Source organism: Rhea americana, unplaced genomic scaffold (assembly GCF_003343005.1).
Source record: "Rhea americana isolate MKP2758 unplaced genomic scaffold, rheAme1 scaffold_130, whole genome shotgun sequence".
NCBI classification, from domain to species: Eukaryota; Metazoa; Chordata; class Aves; order Rheiformes; family Rheidae; genus Rhea; species Rhea americana.
The window spans coordinates 1283063-1308849 of NW_028185373.1; the positions used below are offsets into that span (position 1 = coordinate 1283063).

Below are 25787 nucleotides of genomic sequence, written 5' to 3' on the forward strand. Positions count from 1 at the left end.
TAGCCAAGGAGCCTCGGGCTTTGAACCCCAAGGAGACCAGTCCTTCAGCTTTGGGATTCATGTAGCACCAAGGGGGTAACGTACGGGGCTTATGCRTACGGGCAACAACCATGTGGCTGGAAACTCTTCCGCATCCGTGCCAGAAAGCGGGTAATGGGCCCTAGCCCACGCGGGCTGCCCTCRAGCCTTGGCTCGGCCGCGTTAGAGGTTGATCGGTCGTCTCAGCACTGCCGGTGCACGCGCGGCTGCGCGAGCTGGATCACGCTGTGGCACGGCYGAGGACGCGTGGGACAACTAGCGAGGGAAGAGGGGACGTAAGCTGACTYGTGCAGAGGAAGGAGAAGCAGGAGGAGCCGCTGAGGACGGAGAGGACCTGGGCCGTTGGCCGCAGAAATCTGTGGGGAAAGACGGGGCTGTTCAGAGAGCAGGATCGTGCAGTGCCGCTTGGAGGGAATCGCAGGGCACCGGCGACGGGAGCCGGCGGCAGCAATCGCTGGGAACCGGGACGCTACCAGAGGGCTGCGACTTTGCTCAAACCATGAGAGACACGTCGGGGGGACCCCGACAGCGCTCGGGGCTGCCTCGCTTTTATGCGAGCCKCCTGGGACGACTTGCTCTTCCCGCAAGCCCGTTGTATTGGCAGAAGACAACAAATCAGTCAACCAACTCCCCAGGATTTTGTAAAATGAGCGTGAGTCATTACAGCCTGGCACTTTTTACAATGGCTGTTTGCTGGCGCAGGCCCAGCTTTGAGTTGGACTAGTAACCTCACGGAGCCCGGCCCGCGCGCCTCCTTGGCAATGTCTGCATTGAACTCCGTCTCCTTACCAGAAACGCTGGAGGAAAGAAGTCTGTTAAATTACTTACAAGCAAATACACCATGGGAACAGAAAAAAAACTATGAACCTTTTCTTTASTACATAGAAATTTTCCTCCAGAGTTGTAAAAGTAGAGCAGAGACCTATCAGACTGGGGGAGGGAAAGAAAAAATATATATATACATACATACATACATACATATATATAAATATACATACATACACACACACACACATATATATATATATATATATATATACACACATACACACACACACACACACATATGTGTATGTATATATCTTGCAGAGTTGCTCTCTGTAAGGCACTAACCTCTAAATAACAGCCTAGTTTCTATTTTCTATGGATTGGGCTGCAACTTTGGTGGCTTCATCATCCAGAATGGACACCACCATTTWTGGCTGGATTGTGGGGAAACTGGAGGATTTGCATGGACAAAGTGAAGGAAACAAGGAAAGGCCCCATCAGCCAGGCCTGCTAGTATTATCTAGACTCAATGGAGTGAAAGCCTGGTGGAAGAACTAAATCCAGAGTGTTACGAGGATGAGGATACTTCAGGCCCCCCAAACCCAAGGGGATTTACAGAACGAGGAAAGAAAATACACAGCTTTTACTGAGCGTAAACATTAAGAACCAGCAAAATTTTGTGGGACCGATAGCCTGCAAAAATAGACTGCTGGAGAGGAAGACGGTGAAAGGGGGGTTTCAGCAGGGGCTCTGCGTTTTCGGTGGAYGGCCTCCACGGGCTGGCGCAGGGATTGGACCCGGAGGGAAGGGACCAGCCCCTCGGCCACGGAGCCCGCTGCGGGGATCGCCAGCGGCCAGACAAACCCCGTTTTCGCCTGATCTGGGGTCCTCCGCCGCCTGCCYGGGGCAGAAGCGCTCGCTTTGGAGACAGCGGAGCAAGTGGGGCCTGCCGCCACGAGTCCCCTTCGGCGTCGTCCCCCGCCTACGCAACGGGGGCAGCAAGGACCGTCCTCTTGGCTCTTTCGCCCTTGGGTCRACGGTGAAATTTTTATTTTTTTTCACTTCAGCCCGGCCCCTGCCCAGCGGCGTTTCTGCAGTGGCCCAGACTGCGATGGAAACCTGCTGTTTCCCGTGGGGCGAGTCAACCTGCCGGCGGGAGCACGGCCGCAGTGCTGGCACAACCRGAGGCACTTCCCCGCGCTGCGGGTGACCGCAGCTTTCCGGGCGTCTCCGTGCTCGGTCTTCCTTCCCCTCACAGCACGCTAACCGGGGTTAAGATTTTTTTTTTTTTTTCCTTTTCCCAGTTGCGCGTGGGATTTTGGCTTAGTCATTTCAGCAAGCCCTCTTCCTCTTTTTCAGGTTTTCCCAAGCTTTGGGTTGACTTTGTATCCGTAGGAAATGACAAGTCATACCACTTGTTTCTTTCAAAGTTATTTCGTATTACTTTACCCTACCTAGAAGCACAGGCTCTGAGCGGGAAGGCACCACAAACTCGCCAAGTATTACCAAGAGGAAGTGACATTTTTCCTCCTTTTGTTCAGTAAGTTCCCTATGGACTGCAGTTAAAGTATTGGAGGCATTTTACTTAAAGGCAGGAAGGTCGTGTTTTCAGCTTAGATAAATTTCTGATTTAATTTTCCATCTGACTGAACTAAACCAAACCTAATTAGTCTGAACAATTTTCGAGTGAAGATATTGTGAACATAAAGGAAAAAAAAAAGTGAATATAGCCTCAAATCAAGTGTTGCCTCTAAGATATGCCTTAACATCAGCAGAATAAACACAGCACTTCAATTAAAAAATATGCTCCTAATATACGCCAGCTTCAAGAGCCTTTGACAAAAACAGCCCATTTGGTTATTATTTGTGCTTCACGGAGTTATCAATCAACATTGGTACTAGAAGTGGTAACAGACTGTGTCCCAGCAAATATCTTCTGATGGCTGTCTGGTGATCTTTTCCTACTAAAAGATACTGAAGGTCTTCACTCTGCAGATTGCATTTTTTTTCCCATATGTGCTTTTTTTTTCCCATAGAGCTAGGCTTACACGGTGACTGTATTCCTTGAAAAAAGATACTGCAGACCCAGTGAAATATTGTGACATCTCTCCGTGCACCCAAGAGCTCCTGACCTCAGGTACTGGCACATTATAAACAACAAGACTGCTGCAAAGTAAAGTCGCTCTCAAATSCTTACCAGACCTGGTAAGAAAAGCGTCACTGGCACTATACCCCATTGAAATAAATACATGCACCCCCACAAACTTAGCATTGTGTGATACTGGYTTGCTTTTACCAAAAACTCAGAAGACGAGTGAAAGAAGAAAGTCAAGCGTGGTGTGTAGCGGACAGTGCTAACACTGGTGAATAGGTATTTATTTTTGTCTTTATTTTTTATATCCCCATATATATTTTTATGGTTCAGAACACAGCCWGATGTCCAAATTTGCCATGAAGCACTGCTTCCACTGTTCACGCTGCCCCGGCAGGGCRCTCGCCCTGTCGCCTGCCCAGGAACATGATGGTGGGAGCTGGCTTCTCAGGAACTTCTTTGAAACACAGGACATCGCCTCATGGCTGAATTTCTAGATCTCCCACTCCAGAAAAGCCCCTTATCATATTTGCTTTTCTTTCACATCTCTCTTCTAAGTCACTGTGTTACCTGGACTCAAGTGAGCAGAATTTAACCCCCTTGTAATCTGGAGCACTGTTACTGGAGGAATGGGATTTACTAAGGAAAAACTAGGCTGAGGAAACAGCGGAAAAGCCTCAAGAACCTGTGTTCATTTTTTTTTTTTTTGGTCCTGCTCACTCTATTAATAATAGTCCTATTTCTCATCAATASAGCATCTTCCCATGTAATTTATGAGCAGCAGCATACTACTTGGTTAAACAAGAGCCATGTCATAATGTAGATGTTTCATCAYGTTATGCTTCTTGAACATTTTTCTGTTTCTTTAATACTCCTTAACCTGCATATGGCAATTAATCTCAAGTTACAGTCAAAAGCATAAGTTAAAACTATGAAAGCTTGTAAAAGTTTTTTTTTCGTAGAATGATTTATAGACAGTTGTGGGTTTGAAACTCTCTTTTTATTGCATATATTTCTTCTTATTTTACAAATAATTACATGTGCTGATACAAATGTTCCTTCACAGAAGGTACATTTTTTTTAAAAAAAAAGGGCTAGGGCATCATCCAAAATAAGCCATTTATTGTTCATTAATATAAAATGTATTCATATTTCTAGGCGGTGTCATATCTAGACCACTGTTCATCCAAATTTCTTGTATGACCTGTTCTCTGCGCTCTATCCTCTCAGCGAGGTCCGCAGCTTCTGTTGAATTATAACCTGAGTAAGAAGGTCTGTAAAGTCCTGCTATTTCATCCGGAAAGTCCGAATCGGAGGAATCCTCCTCCTCCTCCTCCTCATTTTCACTGTTCTCATATGCTCCATCACTTTCTGGCACTAAGTGATCTTTCTTTCTGTGCAATTTCTGGAAGTCATTAGAGCATGACACACGGATCACCAAAGCACACAGCGTGAAGATTAAACCCACACAAACACTGGACACAAACAGAAGAGCAGCTCTTTCAGGGTGATCTGAAATTAGAAATCCAGTGCTTAAGCACTTCACAAACTAYGCCAAAGCCTAGCTCCAAAGAAGTCAGCTGGCATTTCCAAAGAGCGCTGTGCTATGCAGCCGCCGCGACGGGGCGTTTTGGGSGTGTGTGGGAAGAGATCTATTCTGCCACGCACAGAAAGACTCTGCCCTTGGAAACCCAGCCCCGTCTTCTCCGTTTCTTTAAACTACTGTGCCAAAAGCCCAGCCTCTCAATAACATTATATAGCAGTGGCATTATCCCATTTTTTTATTAGCGGTTTGCTGGCATTCTTAACCATGCACCAGGAATACACCGCCTTTTTCCAGCCACGCTGCCAAAGCGGGTCTTAGCCGCACACAGAGAGGGCATGGGAAGGGAAAAGTTTTGCTCTGAGGAGCCACAGCAGCATCTGCAGGCCAGGGCGTGCAGGGAGCACTTCTCCCTCTGCCATACCCTGCGATGGCTTCGCACCAGAGCAACAGGAGACGCGCACCTGGAAACGGCCTTTCTTGACGGGACGTGAAATCAAAGCCGAGCTGCTTGGGTTGCTCATAAAGAGACCACTGCGAGGGCCGTGGGGCAACTGGTGCCGCTGGTGGGATGGGACGGGATGGGACAGCCTGGCTGGTGCCTTGGCCGAGGCCCTGTGGGCCCACGCTTGAAAACGGCGTGGTTCCTGCCGTTCCCTAGCAGAGCAGAAATCTCAGTTCCAGAACCGCTCCTTCATGTCAGCTTGTGCTCACTCCCGAAATTCATGGGGAATTCTCCCACGGTTTTAGAGATCTGCTGATCATGGATTTATTTGCCTAAACAGAATTTTACAGTGTTGCTAAGTCACAAAACCCTGGCACATCCCATACCAGAGATGGCTGGTGATTTTTTTTTTATATACTGCTCCTCAGTGATCCTTATATGTACGTAAACCAACGTTTCCAAAAATGGACATCTCCAGCACTGCTCCCAGATCAAGACCTGATTTTCAAAAATACTGAACATCCAAGAATCCCCATTTAAAATACTAATTTAAAAATTCTTGGCTGCAGCCTCTAAAAGAGCTTGGATCCTTCAAGATGGAAAATATTCTATAAATATCAATTATGCTGTGATTGTCCTATCCACAAGACTGTGATTATATTGTAATAATACATTTACTATAAATACTGGATTACCAGTTGTGAGTTTCATGATTTCAGTTGCGAATTTCTGATCCTCCCTTCTCCCACTTCCTCTACAATGCAAAAACCTAATGTACCAAACAATTTCAGCCTTATTTTCTTACCTCTAATGTATGCAAATGTAGCCAAGGAGTTGCTAACAATAATTCCTTCTTTCTTTGGAAGTCTTGACTCCCTTGGGTCAAAGTCGATACCTGTGACAACTGAGGAGGCAAAGCAACATCAGCCACATCACTTTGCTGTAGGAACTTTGCAGAATGTTAGACTAAGCAATGGCTGGTAAATAAAATAGATACTGAAGTAAAAGAAATATTAAAATAAAATAAATAAAAATGAAAATTAAATCAAAAGGATAAAATATTGAAAATACTGAATACYTAGAAAATAGCAAAATTATTGAAGAATTTACTACCAAGTGAAACCCCTTACCAATTCCATTAAGCCCTCTGAAATAATTTACTTTGTTAAACTTCACAGCTAACAAAAACGGACTTCCTAGCCYAGTCCCTGCAGTACATTCCAGATTGTGATGATGGTGATACGCATTAGCCWTATATTCATTTTCTTTGCCTTTAAGAAGAATAGGTGTTGGTATAACCCTTGAAAGTCTAAAAGGACTGCAAATCCACTTTTAATAAAAGTTAACAAATAGCACATTGATTATGGATAGCCTGATACTTGTGTCCCTTTGAGTCAAAACACAGTACACCTGAACTACTGTTTGTTTGCATGACACACAAGCTGAYGTAAGTAAAAGCTCCACAGCTGCTTGCATATGGTGTAAGACATATTATACAGTAGACAGCAGTGCTTTACATGAGGTCTTCCCAGTATATCTCCCTTATTGCTTGTCTCTCTGTCACACCTGGAAGTCTTAACCAGAGATTAAGATCCCACTGAAGGTATTGCATGCATTTGCAATCATGACTATGGCCTAYGTACAATTTATAAGGAGGAGACGCTCTGCTCTAAAAATCTTCAGCTCTGCATGGGAGCGCATTAACCGATTCCTTACTGAGAACAAACAGTCGAAAGGAAAACATTTCTTGATGCTTCTTCCATGGGTGTGCAGGAGCTCCGGCAGGGATTTCACTGCGCGCTGCAGTACCGTCCTTCCCAGCTGTGTCCGTGGTGGCAGGTGTCCCTTGGCAGCTCCTCCAGGGCCTGCTGAAGGGGAGATCGCTCCTCACCAGGAACAGGCACTGGGGAAGTCCTGCAGTCTGTCCTCCAGCAAATGCGTCCATCGTTGCTACCAGAGCTTAAGATGAGAGCAGGTTTCCCAGGCCTTCGGTCCACAATCCGGCTTTCTTGCCATGTAGCCCTGACTGCACGTCCAGAGAGGTCCTTCATTTTGCAGCCTTGCTGTGACTGCAGGACCCCAGCCTGTTCCCCGTCTGCCGCTCTGCCGGCTGGGGTGAGGAGCAGCAGTTCTAGGGCTTGGTCCATTTTCCCACCCCCAACTCTGTCAGACCAAGCTCTGCGGTGGGAAAAGGTCCCCTTTCAGTTAAAGGCAGTGTCAGTAAACCATTTTTCCTAAATACCGTACTTACCATCGTTCTGTTTCACAGAGGGCTTGCTATCGGTGAGCAGTGGGTCGACAGCTGTAAGGATAAATTTAGGAACTAAAAAGGAGAAAGACAAATTGGGTACTGTTAGTTTCACAAACCAGAGCCCCGGTTAATCACCAGTCCCACCGCTGACACACTTTACCCCGGGTGCTTACGAYGGTGGCACCCCAGGGCCAGGCAGCAGGCGTTGGTTGAGCAGCGGGTGCTGCTCGGCGGCCCAGCCAGGGCACACACCTCTCCTGGGCGCCACAGCCAGGACGGGTTTCTTGGCAGCCCCAAAATGCTCCCTCACCCGCTGGGGCTGGCAGCGGTCGCAGAGCCACTGCACTGGGCAGCCCCAGTTTCTTACCCGCCTCGCAGCCGTGCGGGCTGCAGCCTGCGGGGCTCCCTTGACTTTTACTAACCTGGTTATGATCTAACCCTGCCAGATGCCCCCAAAACCCTGACTGCCGGGGCCACGTAYGCACGCCCGTAGGGTCAAGCAGCGCCCCGTGCACACAGAGGCCAGTGGGCCGTCACACCGTGACTGCTCGGGGTCAGCACGGTAGGCAGGCCTGAAAGGGGAAGTGGCAGGATAATTTGCTGTAATTTTCAGAGAAATGTTTAAAATCTTGCGTGACATGCTCTGCCAACCCTCCAAAATGAGCAGCTCCAGGGAAGGACGGTGCTCTGGGCTGAAGAGCTCTACGAGGTGGGAGTGGGCTGGACGCCTTTTCATTTAATTAATATTTTACCCTCGGAAAGCTTTCACACTCTTTTTAAAAGGACTAAAGAGACCRAAAAGAAGGAGCATCATGTACATGTTCAGAGTTTGCATATTCTGTGTTAGATGAATGGGCCCTTCAGATATTTGGATCTTGGCATCTCTTCTCTGTTTTACATGAAGGCAGATTGATTGATTTTTAGACCAATGATGTGAAGCAAAAAAAGAAGAAAGAAATTTCAAGTATGAAGCTCACCCCTATTCCACACACAAATGTTTGCCAATAAGCAGTGTTTAAAAAAGTTGAACTGAACGGAGGAGACTAAAGTTTAAGACTTAGCATAGTTTTACTTTGAAAAATAACTAAAAATAGCATTGTTTTCYGAGTAGAAATTTTCTTTGTGTGTGGGCTCAAAGTCATAGCTGCTTCCTTTCCTGATGAAGGATTTTTTAAATGACTTTTTACTCCTGTTTGCAACACAAAGCCAACACAGACAGGGGAGAGTAAGATAATTCCTATTTTGGCTTACACATCATCATAATTCTTAGCTGTGTGGCCATGGCAGGGCTTTTTGGTGGTGCAGAGGGCAGAAAGTGAACAGCTTTGTTTGTTTCTAGACTGCCTTCCGAAAGTGCAGGCCCAGCTGTTATGAACAACCTACTTGTGAGATGATAGATTTAAAGTATCTGGAAGACAGTGAACAAGGAATCCTTGGTACTACTTTTAGAAAGCTGCATCCTGTTGAGCAGTTGGGCCTGATCCCCCAAAGCACTTCCTTAAGTCTCTCCTTTTGCAGCACGGTATAGGGGGCACGTTTGCTTGTGGGCATATGGCTAACTGCTTTGCTGCTCAGAGGCTTGAAGTGTGAAGTCTGTAAGAGGTATGGGATTTGCAAAAGGTACACAAGCATAAGGAAATTACTGCTGGAGGAAGCATACTTGGACGAGCTTGCTGGGACTGTGCTCTTGTCCAGTCTCAGTGCCTTGATCTAGTGCCTGGCATGCTCAGGTCCAGCTCCTGCAGCAAACAGGCTTGCAGCCCTGCAAAATCTCTCCTGCTCTAGGTCCCCACACTGCAGCTGCCAGCCCCAGTGGGATCGGGGACAGGGGGAGAGCATTTCCCTCCACACCTCACCTGGGGGGACGCGCTGTCCCCAGTGCCGCAGAGTGAGCCGCTGCTTCCTGGTGCCTACTGCCAGGCTGGGCCTCCTGCACGCGAGCTGGTGCTCGTCCTGCTCCCCCTCCTCAGGGTACCTTCCCAGGGCTTCATTTCCTACCAGGCTGAATCCCTTCCCTATGACTTCCCATTGGGTTTGAACGGCTCCATAATTTGCCTGCATATTGTGAGGAGATCCTTAAATCAAAATGGCATGAACTGAAAAAGCTCTTGACTGCTTGCATTATTAATTTTTGTTATGGCTTCATTTCAGATGCACCTCACTTGAGTACTTTAATCAAGATAGGTTGTATCAGGTCGCTGARCAGAGTAACTGATAACAGCGCAAGGAATGTTTTTATCAAGATAACCGCATCTATATTAGAGTCTGTGCCAGAGTTACTATGTCAAGCGGGGCGGGAGCCAGTAACCTACCGCAAGCTGCCAAAGGCAGCACACAGATTTTGAATGGCATCCAGGAAGCACAGCCACAGCTCTGGGAGTGGGGAGCCATGTTTCCTTGGAGAGGCTCCTGAATTCCAGCCTCAGCACGACACAGGAGATGTTACCCTGGGCGGACACAAGATGACACTGAGAAGGTCATCTGGGGCACTGAAGCTGTGAGAAACTAGCCTCTCCCGGCTTCTGCTAAGTTTTCACTAGCAGGAATTAACTTGGAAATGAAAAATGCAGCATGGCACACTAGCTCTAAAAGTCTGCTGACCTCTGAGGTAGGAAGTATGATTTTTTCACATTCCTGACTATGATGGAAATCCCTTTAAGTATGGCACAGCCCTTGGAGGATGTGATCTGGTCAGTTGTGCTCCTGTCACTTCAGAGGAAAGTCTATTTACCTCAGCTTGCAGGGAAGCATCAGGTTAGCAGGAACCTTCTAGTGAGGGGAAAGAATATAAAATGTCACTCTGGGATATTCCCAAACTTTTTTTGCATGCTCGCTAGACGATCTGTAAAATATTTAGACTTGCACATCACTGGCCACTGCCTCAGACTGCTCAGCTCAGTAGGATTCGGCAGAAGAGCGTGTCTTCAAAATGTGCCAGTAATACACAAGAACACTATCTACTTATTATCTAGTTTTTGCAAAACTAAATAACACAATGAACAGACTCACTGCAAACAAACACTTCGTTTTCTATCATATGGGTGTGTAAGAAAGGACTATCTGTTATAATTATCTTTAATTAAACAGATTCCCATTAACTCATTCATAAAGTTGTTATAGCGTAGAGGAAACCACACGATAATATCATGTGTTAGTGTGGAGACAGGTCTCCTGTTCTCTTCAACAGTCATTGCACTGCCTCTCACCTGACAACCAGCACATGGGGAGACTGAAAAAAAATCTCTTGTGTCAGCGAGGAAACTGCTGGGGTTCATTTTCCTCTGATTTTCAGGTGCACAACAGTCTGATAAACAGTCCTACACTACTGTCCCCAAAGGCACTTCTCAGGTAGCCCATAGCCTTTGACCACTACTCACTAGAGATACAGTGTAAAGGCTCCATGGTATGTCTCCATGGAGTGCTTGCTGTGATTCCCTACAGATCAGAGGGAGACAGTGCCTGTGCAGCAAGGAGCAGGGCTGGCAGCTTTTCAAGCAGTCCAGGCAGTAACTTCATGAAAATTTGCAACCACATGTCCTGTGGTTGAAGTAGAGAGACATATGAGAATCATTCAATCATCTCTGACCCTCACACCTCACCTCCAAACCACAGCTAGCCAGAGGCAGAAAGCAGAGGCTGGGGAAATCTGAAATCTGTTTAGGTCTTAATGCATAGCCATTCCTAGAAGTAAGCATTACATTTAAAAGCACCACATTAAAGTTCTGCAATCATTTTTCTCCCATCTTCATGCATATTACACTTTGCAGTCCCATAACTAATTGCAGGGAATTCTGCTTTTCCATGAGGTAAATATATTAAGCAATGGTAAAGAGTATGAAAAGCTTTTCCCTCTTGTCTGAGGAATGAGCTGTACTAGGCTTCAGTCTTGCAAGGGACGAATAACCTCAAACTTTCACTTTCAGCGACACTTTGCCTATGAGAAAGGAAAGCCCTCTGCAAGGCTGAAGGTTGTAGATATGCTCAGGTGAATCAGATTTCAGGACAGGGCCCTGTATGCAGTGCTTCAGTTATGCTGGCATGCTTTACCTGGGCTGATGGCAGGCAACGGCAGATTGCTCTTCCTAGCTCTGTTGCTCGTTAATTCTATAGAACACAATCTCACTTTGAGAATATTTCTCAAAATGTTAAGACATGTACTTTGCATTTTATTGTAAATTGCATTTTTATAGAGAAAAATACTTAATGCCTGAATTTATGTTAGGTATAGGTCTAGTCTTGAGATTGTTTACATGTTCATGTATTTTGGGTATTTGCGTATGGCTATGTCACAGATCTTGTATGTTAAAAGGAAGGGTAGACTTAGCCAGCCTCTGTGTTTGTGTGTGGGGAGGTATATCCATAGGTGTCTGCCCTTTGGCATTGCTCTGCTCTGTCAGTAGAGTAAGCACTGTAAAATGATCATACTTTTGCTCTTACCACATGCATAGCTGACGTTAAGGTATTTTTTCACTCCAGGTAGGCATGGACTTCCAAAATCCTGGCTAGTGACAATAATTTTGCATCTCTGTTTCCCGTAACACCTTTTTGATAAAACTTCTAAGGCTGTGTAAGATAAACAGTCTGAAAAAAAAACAAAAAAAACACTGATGGTATCAGAAATACTAGCTGTTACATGCACAACTAGAGATACAAATCTGCTATCAGTTTCAGGTATATGTTTGCCTGGGCAAGTTTTCAGAACTAGGTCTTAGGATTTGTCTATGCAAGGAAGTCAGCATGCAATGATAATGTGAACTTGCAGCAAGCTAACCACCCCATGCTGACTTCCTCGTGCATGCTAAGGTTGTAGTAAGAGTCTTCTCAATCTACAAATGAGGTGCCCAGTGTAAGTCACCTATTTTCCCTTCTTGATGACTTGGGAAAAGAAAAAAAGTACACYCGGACAACTCTTTATCCCATCTTCCAGTGGGTGTGCAAATAAGGGGAGATGCAAYGTTTTCTGCAGGTATCTCTCCTAGGGTTGTCAAGATTATTTGACTGGATGTCTAATTTCAGTTGAAGTTTGGTGAGATCAATTTTTGTGTGTCACAATAGCTAGGGATACAGTGTAGGTGCAATATTAATGTTAGCTTTCAACTCACTATGCCTGACACTGGTAGGAACCGTTCTGCCATGGCAAAGAAATTAAGGAGGCTCAGCTTTTAACTAGGCTATCATTCAGCTTCTTCCTCCCACACCAAATTCAACACCGTCCTCGTAAGGCTGCTATGCTTGCACACCTAAAGCAACCTCAAAGGCATCTGCACTGCATCATATTCAYGCCCTACGTATATGAGGTAACTCACTTTACTTTCAAAGCAGCCTACAATACCTCTGACTTCRTGTGCACTAAGAACATCCATATGGCTGAACTTCTCCCTAAGGACAGAGCATTAAGTGTGTGCAGTGCATGAAAACTGGCCTGGCTGAAATCTACACTTGCCTTTCTGCTGCTTGGACTTGGGAATTTTTGTTCAAGACATATGCCTTTTACTACAATAAAAAAATTAATAATAAAAAAACCCACCCTAAATAGGCAGTATTTTACATCAAAGCTGAAATTACCTGAATGGAAAAGTTTGTGTGTCAAACAAAGCTTTACAAATCTCCTTCAAAAAAGAAAGAACGTTTCTGAAATTGATTAATTTCTCAGTATCCACATGCGCTAAACCCTGATTCACAAAGCAAAAACATGTTAGTTTTCTTTTTTAAACAGGAAGTGTGCAAAAATCACAAGTCTTTGGTAAGTAGTATTTTTCTGAACCTGCCTGGTCCCAGTCAGTTTTACCTCAATTGTTTTGTGGGTTTTTATGGATGATGGATATTTCTCATGCTGGTGTTCCCAGCTGGAGATTTTCTAGAAGTGGAAAACATATTTCTCTTGACACTARAACAGTCCTTCTTCCTGTAATAAAATTCAGACAAGGATGGCACCTTGTCATATTCCAACTGCTTGAGCCCATGTGTGTTACTTCAGAGGAAGGAACAATAGCGTTCAGAAAGATGTCACAAAACAGTCTTATTTGAAAAGAAAATGGAGATTTGAGACTGGTGTTCTTGACAAAGAAAATTCACCTTTAATCTGTGAAAATGGGAAAGATTTGTGATTTTTAGAGTTAATCCCTAAGCTAAATATCTAGGAATAAGTCACCTGAGTAGAGACATCAGGAGATACTATGCTGATTTCTTTGTTTGAAAAAGAAATTGCGGGTTAACTTAGGGTATGGATTTTTGGGAGAACAACTCTTGCTTTGGCTTTTTGGAGATCTAGAAACCTAATGTCTGTGTGTCCTGGCAGGCTGCTGGGCACTCAAGACTGACTGAAAATATCAGAGTTGTGATTAAATAACTCAGCTGTTAGCTGAGCTAGTCTAGCTGTCAGCTAGTCTCTCTGGCCACCTTAAATGACCAAGAATATATTTGGATGGACATTTTAGGGAGCCAGTAGCTTATTTTGGCAAATATAAAAACAATTGAAGCATATCAGGAAGAACTATCAGATGATTCATACACGAATGGATTGGGAGCACAACAGAAATTTGGCAGACTGAATTATGTTTTCTACAACCTTTCTTGCTCTTGAAATTATTCAGYGTCTTAGGTAACAGCAGGCTATTGCCCTGATGGTTTTCTACAAATTCAGTGAGTACATGTTTTATTTTGCCTTTTTGCCCATGTTGCTGTGCGAGTTAATAGCTCCTTATCATCTATATACATGTTGGATTTGGCTATTCTACCTGAGGAGCCAGTCCTGGGAACGTGTCATGTGCCTGCAGGCTCTTAGCAAGCCAATTTCTGGAGAACTTTCCAAGCCTGCCTGGTGTCTTGGGTGTGCAAATGTAAACCAAGGCTGGCCTGCTTTTGCAGGATAGCACAGTTGTTAGCTAGAATGACCTATAACAACTCCCCCTCTCATATTTAACAGCTACCTGTGATCTATCAAGTATTTGGCCTTTGGTGACTTGGTGAAAAACTTCTGTTTTTTTTYYTTTTTCCCCCCTCTGCAGCAGCTACAATGCTGGCTGAGTAATGAGTACAACTCAGAAGAATTCTGTGCGCTTAGCACTGAAAGCCACTTTTCAAGGCTTGTAGCTTTGTCTGTCCAGTCTCCCACAAGCAGACTCTACAGAAGTGTATATCTACAGGGAAGTAGAGAAGTCAGCTGTAGKGACACTCAGGCTAGTTCAGGCAAGCTTGCTTGGGGTCAAGTAAGAAAGCAGCTGCAGCAGTCACACTAGGAATAGCTTATCCTCCTTCTGATCAAATACTTTTACCACAGTGTCTAGATGAGGACAAGGTTCAGTCAATGCTTAATTTTGAGTAAATGAGTGAATAGTTCCATCGAACAATCCTTAACAAGTCACAAATCAGGAGATGAAYATAAATGTGTAATATGTCTTCCTGAATGTCTAAGTAACGCTTGAACTACGCTTACATTTGTGGGGCTTGCTAAATTGGTGCCGTATGTTTGAAATAAACTGCTTTTTGAATAGCACTTTCCTGGCAAGCTAGAAGGCTGGGGTCAGCCACTAGCAGTGATAGAAAAGGCAGCAACATATGGCTGGGAAAACGCTTAATTCTTCAAACCTTCCTGTCAAAGTTGACTGTTACATACCAATAGTGTTGGTGGATTTTTTGAAGTGGATACCTATATGGATGGCATGGAGATATAGAAGCCAGTAAGAGGTTTTTAACATAGTAATAAAAATTATCAAATCCGATTACTTCTATTTAACAGAGTAGAAAGCCTTGTTTCTGGAGGAAAGGCTCTTTCAGCTTCCTCATTAGCTGTATTCAGGGAAGTTTTGGCAAGCAAATGACATGCTGTAAATCATGTAGCCTTTAATGAGAAGCAATTTGTCTTCTGATTTCTTAATGTTTCTCTCAATTCAGACATCAGGAGCATTCCTGCCCTTTCTTTCCATCCTACTACCCAAGACCTGCAGGTGATGGAATAGCCAGATTTGGCTTGAGTGATTTGTGCCAAGATTTGGCAACAACGTCCTGTCAAAMCCTCTCCAACCATTACTACTTGCTGTCTTTTGCCATATTGCTCTGCATGGGGCAGGCCTCAAGACACTGCAAGCAGGGTATGCACCTTAAATGTAGATCCATATTACATAAAAAGTAACATGGCCCTAAGGACTCAGGGGCCCAAGTGACGAACTCCTACTGCGCTTTTCACTCCAACACTAGAGCCCAGCTGCGCGTTGCTTTCATCTCCAACTGCTGGCTTACAGTGCTTTATGTTTTCTGGGCTGTGTCTACCCACAAAAGAATAAGGAACTTGCTTTAAAAATCAAATGAAAGCAAAGATTTCACACTACCAAATCAGGATGGCTTGTGCTTTGTGGAGCCCAAATATCAGCTCTGGGGATAAGAACTGACAGGGGGAAACTATGGAGTTCTGGAGCACATTAAGGCTGCAAACTCCTAAAGAAAGTTACCATAATAATATGGTAATTTATGCAAGAGCATGGTACAGAAGGTCCTGCCTATGCATCAGAAAAAGGCCATTTGAACGGCTAATTCTCACAAAAACACACAATACAATGCATTTATGAAAAATGTTGCAAAGTATCTTTATATTCCAGGGCCAAGCACTGTCAGTAAACAAGGTAGTATGATATGCTGAAGTACTACTTACTGTCAGAACAGGCCATTTCATAGAGTGACTACAGTATCAAGGCTTTCTGAAAAGCTATACCCTCTCTCTCCCCCTCACAGTATAGCAGCAGTTCCTGTGCTTGTTGCAGGGCTCTTGTAGTCTGCATGAGATATTAGCTCTTTATTTGGGTTTCCTTAAAAGTGGGTCTGAGTTCAGAATTCAGTCTGTGAGTATTCGGCACAAAACTCCCACAACCTTTCTCTCCTTGCATGTGCATACACACAGACTAAGGGATCTATCTGCCAGCACAAACACAGAAAACAAGACACAAATGGAATTCCACTCTTGGTGACAGAAGGAAACAAATTCTCCCTGCTCAAAAGTTTTTGGCTTTGTTTTGTACAGTTCAGGTCTATATGTATACAGATAAGTTAAAGGAGGATTTTTTTTTTTTTAACTAAAGTGCCAAGAATACTTTTCCAAACAATTCAAAAATCTAAGCAAGAAAAATCTACGTACAAGAAAAATCCTAAACTGATAGTAAAGAAAACATTTATGGACAAAGCGGTATGGGTCTGAACTTGCACATAACTTCAAATAGCTGCTCAGCAGTGTTTGACCTTCCCCATTCACCACAACATAACATTTAACTGGCCTCTAAAAATTAAGGYTACTTTCTTCCTCCTTTCAAATATTCACTTCCCATCTTCCCGCTGCTTCAGCCCTTYTCTTTAGGGGGCCAATTTTCCTTGGAAAGATCTCTTGGAGTTGGGGCATGCAATGACTCCAGGCAGCACTTCATAAGGTGCAAAAGATCTACTAAATTTCCCAGTTTGCTCCGGTGACGTGGCCAAGGAACTTCTCATCTCTGATGTCTGTGCATAGATAGAGTTGACTCAAGGCTTATTGGTGGTGGAAGCAAAATTGAGTGATTTTGTCCTCACCTTTGCACCCACAAAGTTCAGCTGACCATTGTAAGGTAGTGGTTCCCTGTGGATTATTCTCCTCAAAGTGAGAAGGCACTACTGGCAAAATCTACAAAGGAAGRTATGAACCTTCCCCATGTCCATGAGCACTCGTACCACTATCAAAAAGTGGCTCTGCATCTATCTGACTCATGCTGTCCCTCTGTATGATCCCACTGCCTCCTTCCCCGAGAGCACAGCCTGCCCTGCTTTTCCTCAGTGTCCCTGAAGAAGAGGTCCTACGCTGCATTATTAACAAACTCCTCTGCAGCCCCAGGTCTTTTCCATTCTGCAGTTTACCTCTTGCACAACTGCCCATATGACCTGCATTTGAAATCAGTCCTTTAATTAGCTAGTAAAAATATAAGGCACGTAGATGATGCTCAGGTATAGAAAGGTAAACCTACTGACCCTGGGCCAGTGATACTTGTAATCTAGAAAGGACTTCTTAGTCACATTTTCTTCAGCAGCTCTGCATTAGCAGTTCTTGCTTTTTTTCCTCACAGAGGACTAGGCTCAGGGTTTCTGTTCATCTACTAAGTGCTCCTTGAAGTGCCTGTATTTCAATGTCTAGGATTTCCTGGATTTTGACTGCCTTACACGGTTTGTGATTTACGGCACTTAAAAGTCTATAGCTAGCATGACTCTAATAGCTTCAGTGTGTAAGTATTTCCAGATCTGCCTATAGTGGTATCATTACTTCAGTTACATCTACTCTCAGGAGAACTACACACAGGACTGGCTGTCCGTGTACACATGGAGGAACATACATCTCCTGGTACAAGAAAGAAGGCAAAAGCTTTTCAATCACTGTCACTGAATATGAGATGTAGACCCTTTGGATCTTTCACAATATTGATACTTAAAAAAAAAATCGTGATGTCACAAGATACCGTCATATAACAAAATCATGATACTTTGTTGGGTTGGAAGGCACCTAAAGGATTTTGAAAATCTCTGTTGCCTTGCTATCAGCCCTTCTTCTTAGCCTAGTATCATCTCACAGGAAAGAGGGGATTAAGACAAAATCCAACCCGAGGGTACTTCATGCTATGGTGAAAGTTGTGATGGAAGTGTCTGAGTTCTCCCCACTCTCTCCATCTGCCTAGAGTGTGGACCCCACTTTCCAGCACAACCCTCTCTTTTACCTGTTCCCATTTTAGGGAGAATTGAAATTAAGCAACTGAGGGCTCTGCTGGTCATTAATGCTTGGGGAAAGTCCATGCCTGACCAGCTGGTGTACATCCAGATAAAATTTCAGGGAATTACATTCTAGTATTCTAGCTTTCATGTTTCAGTTAGAGGATACTACTATCACGGCTTCTTGCAAGTACTTTCGTGTATTAACACAAGTAATTCATGATTTGAGGAGTGTTTGTTGACCTGAATCTTCCTTGCATTCTCTATGGTAACCTGTGTTTTGGCAAGATCCGTTGTTTTCTTTTAGCCAATAAATCTCCTGTTTCCTCATGTACATGTTACTACAAATATAAAAGAGAAAAGTCAGAAAAGACAGTAAGGTACACAGGAACAAATGGCTACAGGCTCTTACTTTGGTGGAGATCTGTTGGGCACAGCGGATACCTCTATGCAGAACCATCTATTACAAAAACTGTACTCAAAAAACTCTCATTTTTCTTATCATTTTTTTGTAATATTAGTGCAACAGGGAAATTACTTTCTATAATTTCTGTACCATTTTAACAGTGCTGGTGATGTGAATACCTACAGAAGCAGGGCACTCCTTGGAGTTCTTGATTTCCATGCAAAGATCCAGAGATCTTATAATGGGAAATAAACCCATGTACTTCAAGGAAATCTCCTACTTATGTTAGGAGCTTACTTTGCAGAAGAAACTTTTCCTAAAGGTACATTATCCTAAAATGCTTGAAGGCATGATTTCGTGCACTGGCCTTTGAAGTGGGTAACTGTGTCCACTCATAGGAATGAATAGCCCAGAGGAGAAGTTGCAGAGCAAGACCAGAGCCATGTAAAATATCATTTTCCAGTTTGATGGTGAAAGTGAAAAAATGAGGAAAATGTTTCATATTGATTTAAGTGAAAACATCATACATTTGGACAAATCCTCCTCTCTCTCAAACAGTAGTGAACCAAATGAGTTGCTCAAAGCACAACTTCTGGTTTCTGGTCATTTTTAACAAAAGCAAAAGACATTTGGAAATGAAGGTGAAAGTTGTATATATATATGTATAAATATATAATTATCAGTCCTGGGACTGAAGCAGTGGTGTTTTATTGGCTATGGTACATGTTAGAGAGTTTCTTGTGCTAGTAGTTCAAATTTTTACCCACATTCAAATCCTCTCTCTATCTGAAACAGAAAAGCGATCTGAATGCATATCTTCCATAACTTACTCTGCAGGAGCCTTCCTTGGTAGCATTGTCTCTTGCTAAAGTTGTTCCACTGCCTAGTATAAGCAAGATTTAACTAATCATTGGACCAGAGGACAACTCTATCATTTGATGGTCAAAGACTTTATCTAGCAGAGAAGACACCATGATCCTGTTGCTCTTCTTCTTCCTCTGTATTGGAAATGGCACGTAAGTTAGGCCTGGAGTACTGTGTCCAGTTCTGGGCTCCCCAGGACAAGAGAGACATGGAGCTACTGCAGCGAGTCCAGCATAGGGCTACGAGGATGATCAGAGGGCTGGAGCACCTGCCCTATGAGGAACRGCTGCGAGAGCTGGGCCTCTTCAGCCTGGGGAAGAGAAGCCTGAGGGGGGATCTTATCAATGTGTATAAGTACCTGAAGGGAGGGTGTCAAGGGGACAGGGACAAACTCTTTTCAGTTGTCCCATGTGACAGGACAAGGGGCAATGGGCACAAACTGAACCACAGGAAGTTCCGCCTGACCGTGAGGGGGAATTTCTTCACTGTGAGAGTGACAGAGCACTGGAACAGGTTGCCCAGAGAGACTGTGGAGTCTTTTTCTCTGGAAATATTCACAACTCACCTGGATGCAACCCTGTGCTCTAGGTGACCCTGCTGAGCAGGGAGATTGGACTAGATGATCTCCAGAGGTCCCTTCCAACCTTACTGATTCTATGATTATTAAATTGGCTCAGAAAACTAGTTCAAAGAGGAGGCAGTCATGCTAAATGCTGAGCAGAGGCTCAGGATCCTATGAAATGCTGAGTGCTCACAGTGCTCAGAGGCCCCACAGATATCACCAGTAACAGGGATGGATTTACATACTTGAGCGGCAGGTTTAGCTCAGTTGGTTAGAGCGTGGTGCTGCTAATGCCAAGGTTCAATCCCCTTATGGGCTACACTGAGCGCTGGGCTAGATGATCTGCAGAGGTCCCTTCCAACCTTACCATTCTATGATTCTATGATCTTTATTTGTAACATGGAGAAGTGCCTTTATGTTAATGAAATTTTAGGTCTTCCTATGTTTCCTTTGAAGCATAGCTCTGAGTATCTGTTAACTGATTTGACAGTGTGTTTATAGAAAAGGGATAATTCAGAATACATCTGTTTCAGTCCAAAGCTGCTGTTTGTCATGAATTGCTTATCAGCTATATTACATGTAATGTAAGGTCACCAAAACATTGAGAAGTATCTAATTAATTCAATACCCCATACTCCTAGCAAGACTATATTCAGTATGGCAGATGTAACACTGAGCTCAGTGGAGGCTTGCTATACATGTCACTGGGCCCTACAGATGATTTCTCTATTAAAAAGTACTAAAACAATTCCTTACATCTTCCTAGTTATTCAGCTAAAGAAAAGGAAAGGTTTGAGCACTGTTTTAAGGCTGACATACAAAGATGTGGGTAGAAACAAAAATGGATGTAAGCTGGAGCAGATTTAGCTTTTGGGGCAAATATATTCATATATTCATGATTCTGGAATGAAGAACAGCTGATGTAAGTTTTCTAAATTGTCTGGAATCCTTAAATCAATCTTGACATCCACGTTACCATTACTTTGGCTAGGTGAAGAGTAAACAGGCACTAGCGAATGTGCTATTATGCACCCATTGGCATCTGTATGGGCTTAAATAAGCGCATAAATAAGATCTGAGCTCCATATGGCTAGATCTGGAGTCAACTGGATTTGATTCCTAAGTGCTAAGTCTCTTGTGATAACTGGATACACTCTTAAACCACCTGGGTGTTTTCAAAAATCGTACTCATTGCAGAGACTTACTGGCTGCATGCAGGAAGAGATCAATTAGCTAACTACTTTCATTAAGTAATCAGAAATCTACATAATGAACTACCCTATACAGAGCTACCTTGTGTTTAATCTCAGGTTTTATGCTGTCTCCTCTTAACATAGATTGCTTTACAGAACAAGAGAGCAGCAACAATGAGGGTGTTGCTCAGGAGGTGCACATATACTGGGGGCCATATCAGAGAGTTTGTTGCTGTTTCAACTACTKTATTTATTTACAATGAGAAACTCTATCCATTAAGAAGAGTTTGCAGAATTCTGATCTGTGAACTGTAAATACTGACATTACAGGCAGATGGGTAATTTCAAGAGGTGAGTAAAGTGCAAGAAATTAATATGGTGGTAGCCTTTCTGGACCTGAATTCTGAGCTGACTGGGCTCTCCTTTGAGACTTACACTAAGGTCATCATCAGGAAGGATGTATGAGTCCTTCAGAAACCTGCTAAAATGTTTCTTCTACATAACAGATATGCAGAGCTAGATTCCCTCAAAGTCTGAGTGAAGGATTTTGCAAGATGGGCAATGTGAACCACAGACCTGGCAATGTCTAGGCTAAATTGGCAACTGAAATCCATAACAAAATAATGAAAAAAGAAATCTTTAGTTTTCTCACATGACCTCATGGAGCAGTTGGAAAACAGGAGATTAGTACTTCAACTTTTGAGGTAATATATTAAAAAACAGGGCTCATGTGCAGTAAAGAACTTAAAGAGCTCCGAAAGAACTGGAAATTACTTAAAAGGGAAACAAACCTAGGGTCCAAATGCCTGATGGAGTAAATCAGGGTAATCCTGGTTTTATAAATACAAAAATCTGGCATATTTGCATGAAGATTCCTATCTTCTTTTTGGTATTGACATTTTAAATAGATTCTCGTACAAGAATAGAATACAATTTTCAGCCAACGTATTTTTAATAATATATATAAAACTAAATAGAAACATTGGCTTGCAGACAAATGGCTTTAAAGACTAATTATTGATCTCTTCTTGATGTTCAGAGATGCTTCTTACAGATTTCACTTGTAGCATGTTTCTCAGAAGTGAGCAGAAGTTCAGCCTTTCCAGAGGGCTGCAGTCATGCAATTGCTTCCCTGTGAGGTACTGAGGGACGTGAACAGCACAGATCTTGTGCTGATCTTCTCCATGGCATGAAAACTTACTTTCATGTCTTCAATGTCAGCCACCGAACATACTCATACAAACACTAAGCACCTTCACAACCTCATGCTACTATCAGTTCAGATATTTAGTGATAAGAATTAAGTCATCAGTCCTTAGTCATACATCAGCTGAGACTATAGGTTGAAGTCAATGACTGGCTATCGATGTAGACCATAAAACCAGTTATAACGTTTACAGTCTGTGACTAAAGTGTCATTATTATTACTGCTGCTACTACTACTGCTACTACTATTTCTATTCAGATCCTTCGGGATGCACCTGCACTAGTTAACTAGCAGTGCCAGGGAATGTTCCTCATCCTGTAACTCTGTGCTCCATGCTGTTAAGTATGGTACCTGTACCTTTTTGGCCTGGGCCATCAGTATCCTCCCAGCAATTCCCCACCACAATTCAGGCTGGAAAGCAGCCCCAAGAGGCAGTTTGCACGTAGTCGTTCTGCTTTGAAGGGCAGGAGAGTTTAATACTACGTACACACGCCATTTCCTGCCTGCTGGACTTAGTGCCAGAGAAAAGTCCCAGAAACATTTAATTTACTAGTATAGTGTAGTCTTGGAGACTAGTCATATAGCAGCAGGTAAAGTCATGGACCCTGACCCAAGGAGCTTGTCTTTACAATTTTAATTTAAGGCAAGGAACAGCCAGCAAAAACAGAGATCAGAGCAGATGAAGTACTGTGACACACTTGCTGCCTAATCATTGCCAGAAGTTGGAGGAAGAAAAAAGGCAAAGAGATGACATTTARTACAAGTTGCTTAAATTTAAGATAGCCAACAGAACTAGCTTTTACAGTTAATTATAGTAAGGACTGATTAACTACAACAAGGGTTATTACTTTGCTACATTTCTTACACTATTTTTCTCCTTCATACTGGGAAATTTGTTTGAGTTTTAAAAATAAAATCTCTTATGTTTCAGCCACTGGCACTTCCAAAGTGACATTGCTCTTGTGTCTGAAGTTTTCTCCCCTTTTTTTCCCCCTCCTCTGTGCAACCACTTGGAGGAAGTTGCATCAACAGCGTAAAAACCTACCAAATGGGGGGATGCGTTCCATTTCTGTTGAGCAGATGTTCTCTTCATGTGCCGACCTGCCAAAGGTGGCAGAGTAGATGATAAGGAACTTTGACTCCTGACAATGGAGTTTCAGTTCCTGATTTTCACATGCTGATTTGGTTTTGTATTCAGCTAAAATAGAAGCAGATAACAATACAGTAGCATGAGGCAATTTACTCAGCTGGGCTGTTAATAGCACTAGACTGTTATAGCAGCATAACAGAAAACAGCTTTTCTGTAAGTTGTTGCAAGTGAAATATGGCACAATTACAACCAGAGACAAAGCCAATAGCAAAACGGAGTGTTTCCCCTAAATAATTTGTTCCCTTACGACCACACAAAGCCTCCAGCTCCTTTCTAAAATGAATTGAAAAAAATCATCTTTTGCCAGCCTCGTCTCCCAGTGGAATAGCCTCCCCCATTCCTGCCTGATTTCCTGGCCTGCTTTCCCCAGCCACTCAGTAGGAGAAGCCTCACGCTTCCCTTTTGTTTCTCCCAAGGACAATGTGGCATTCTGTGCCTATTTTAAAYGTCTGCCCAAGTGCTGAGAGCCTCAGACCACTCATCAATCATGGGGATGGCTGGCAGCGCCCAGTGCCACAGCGTGAGGCACAGAGCGAGCACTGAAGAGCAGGAAGCACAAAGGCAGGGGATGGGCTAGATACCCTGAGCCAGAGCGTGGTCTCAGCTACATCCGCCTCGCTCCACCAAGGTCAGGGGGGTTCCCTGGGCAGGACTCTCCCGCAAAGGCTCATTTGAAAGCCTTGCTGACAAAGCAATGGGAATCGGGAGCCTGAGAAAAATATGCCCTCTCCCCTTCCCAGTTGGCATAGGCACACAGGCAATGCCCTCAGCACAGAGGTAAGTAAATCAGTGAAATTATCTTTTAGGCAGTGAGGTTTATGCCACCTATAGCATCTCTGGTTAAAACCTCCTGCCTGGCCAGAGACCTCTTTCTCGTCTAAGCAGCCTCTTTGCTTGTAGCATTTACCACTCAAGTCTTCCTGGCCTAGGTATGGTGGCAAACCCTTTTTAGCATGGATAAGGCCAAGGAAAAGAGTTTAGTCTGCTCCATTTTATGTCTTTCAGAAACGTGGAAACGGGAAAAGGAGGTTCCTGAGTTGAGCAGGGACAAAGGGAAATCTTACTGTTACTGACTGGTCTTGCCATGAACGGAGTGCGGGTGTTGGTGCTAAAAGAATTAGAGAGAGGAAAAACTATCTATTCAATGAAGAAAATACAGTTCACTTACAATTGAATAAATATAAAAACGCTTAATTTTTAATGGTAATGCCATCTGAGCTCTTAGCACTCACAGTTTTTAAAAACACTTGGCCTGCTGCAGATTGTTACTTCTGCAGAAGTGCCTTTTGCGCCAGTCCATGAGGATCATGCCAAAGAAACAGGGGCTCGGACACAAGGGCTGACAGACTAATGCCGGGCTGTGTGTCTGCACAGCTGTGCTCTGCCCTTGCTGGAGAGGCTGTGGAAGTACAAACAGAAGAAACAAACCCTGAAGGGTTTGCATTTTGTGTTAAGATGTAGGGCAAGGCAAGGATAAAAATACAACAGAGACCTCTGCAGAGATAGAGCAATGAACAACATTACAGACTTTCTACACGAGATGCACAACTAAGGGATTCAGGAAATCACTTAACTGTCTGCTTGAAGGCAAGGAGATTCTAGCATATGCTTAAAGTTACACTCAAGTGATTTCCTAAGTGAGGATGTTTTCTGAAATTAGGCCTAAGAATCTTAGTATCTTATTTAGGAATATAAATTTCCTGCCAAATGAGGTCGGGTAATTTGCACTGGAACTGACCATCTCCCTCAATTCTGAGGCAGCACTTGCTGTCAAATATACTTTTGACCAACTTTGGTAAAATTCAGATCACACAATATTATATTTTGAAAATAACTCATGTGCATGGGAAAAATATGAAGTGCCTTAACAAAGTAACAAAGAGGATCACGACCCACTATTGATTAGTAAAGAATGATTTCTAATGACACAGATACAGCTATGATATGCAAGTACATATACTGTTAACAATGCAGTAATTGTAACCTGGAAAAAATAAACTGTAAAATAATACAAATCGTTAAAATGTTACATTTTAGACACATTACTTTTCTGAAGATTCGCCCAGTAAATATCTCTGGGAATCACGTGCTAGCGCTTTGCCAAAGGTAAGAACCATTCCAGGATTTTTGCTTTTACTTCATCACTCTGCATAAATTGGCCCTTCAGTTTGCTGTGCCACCCCTGTTCCTGTGCCACCAGTGATGTCAATCTTAATGCTTTGATTAAAGAAAATACCTTTTGTGCTTTCACCTTCAGCTGTGGGATGGTATTTTTGAGTTGGCTTGTGAACCTACCCATAAACCATCATTCAAATCTTTTCTTTGGGACCCATTTCTGGCACATTGGAGATTAGCTGCCAAAGAAAGCTGAGCACCTGGTCAGCTGGGGCTTGTTTTCAAGTATAATAGCAATAACAACAACAACAACAAAACAATCACWAACCACCAGTAAATGAAACTTCATCATGATTGTCTGTCCTAACCTTTCTAATGCTCTTCTCATGTTTCAAAAGTGCATTACCTTTGAAGCAGGATTTGTCCCTTTATATATCAA

At 43.4% G+C, this 25787-nt stretch overlaps 1 protein-coding gene across 5 annotated transcripts in view; it reads right to left on the reverse strand.

The window, feature by feature from the left end:
* Window positions 1-3877: 3877 nt before the first annotated feature.
* Window positions 3878-25787, reverse strand: part of EVA1C (eva-1 homolog C) — a 41708-nt gene continuing 19798 nt past the window's right edge. Inside the window, exons 4-8 of one of the 5 annotated variants that reach the window (XM_085297787.1) lie at window positions 23129-23281; window positions 11576-11719; window positions 7139-7189; window positions 5693-5791; window positions 3878-4411 (exon numbers count right to left, since the gene is read on the reverse strand). In XM_085297787.1, the coding sequence (XP_085153913.1) occupies window positions 4020-4411; window positions 5693-5791; window positions 7139-7189; window positions 11576-11719; window positions 23129-23281 (839 nt within the window). In that variant the 3' untranslated portion in view covers window positions 3878-4019. Of the gene's footprint in view, window positions 4412-5692; window positions 5792-6577; window positions 6998-7138; window positions 7211-11575; window positions 11720-23128; window positions 23282-25787 lie in introns of those variants that run through there. The other 4 variants (XM_085297786.1, XM_085297789.1, XM_085297788.1 and 1 more) reach the window with 4 other exon arrangements.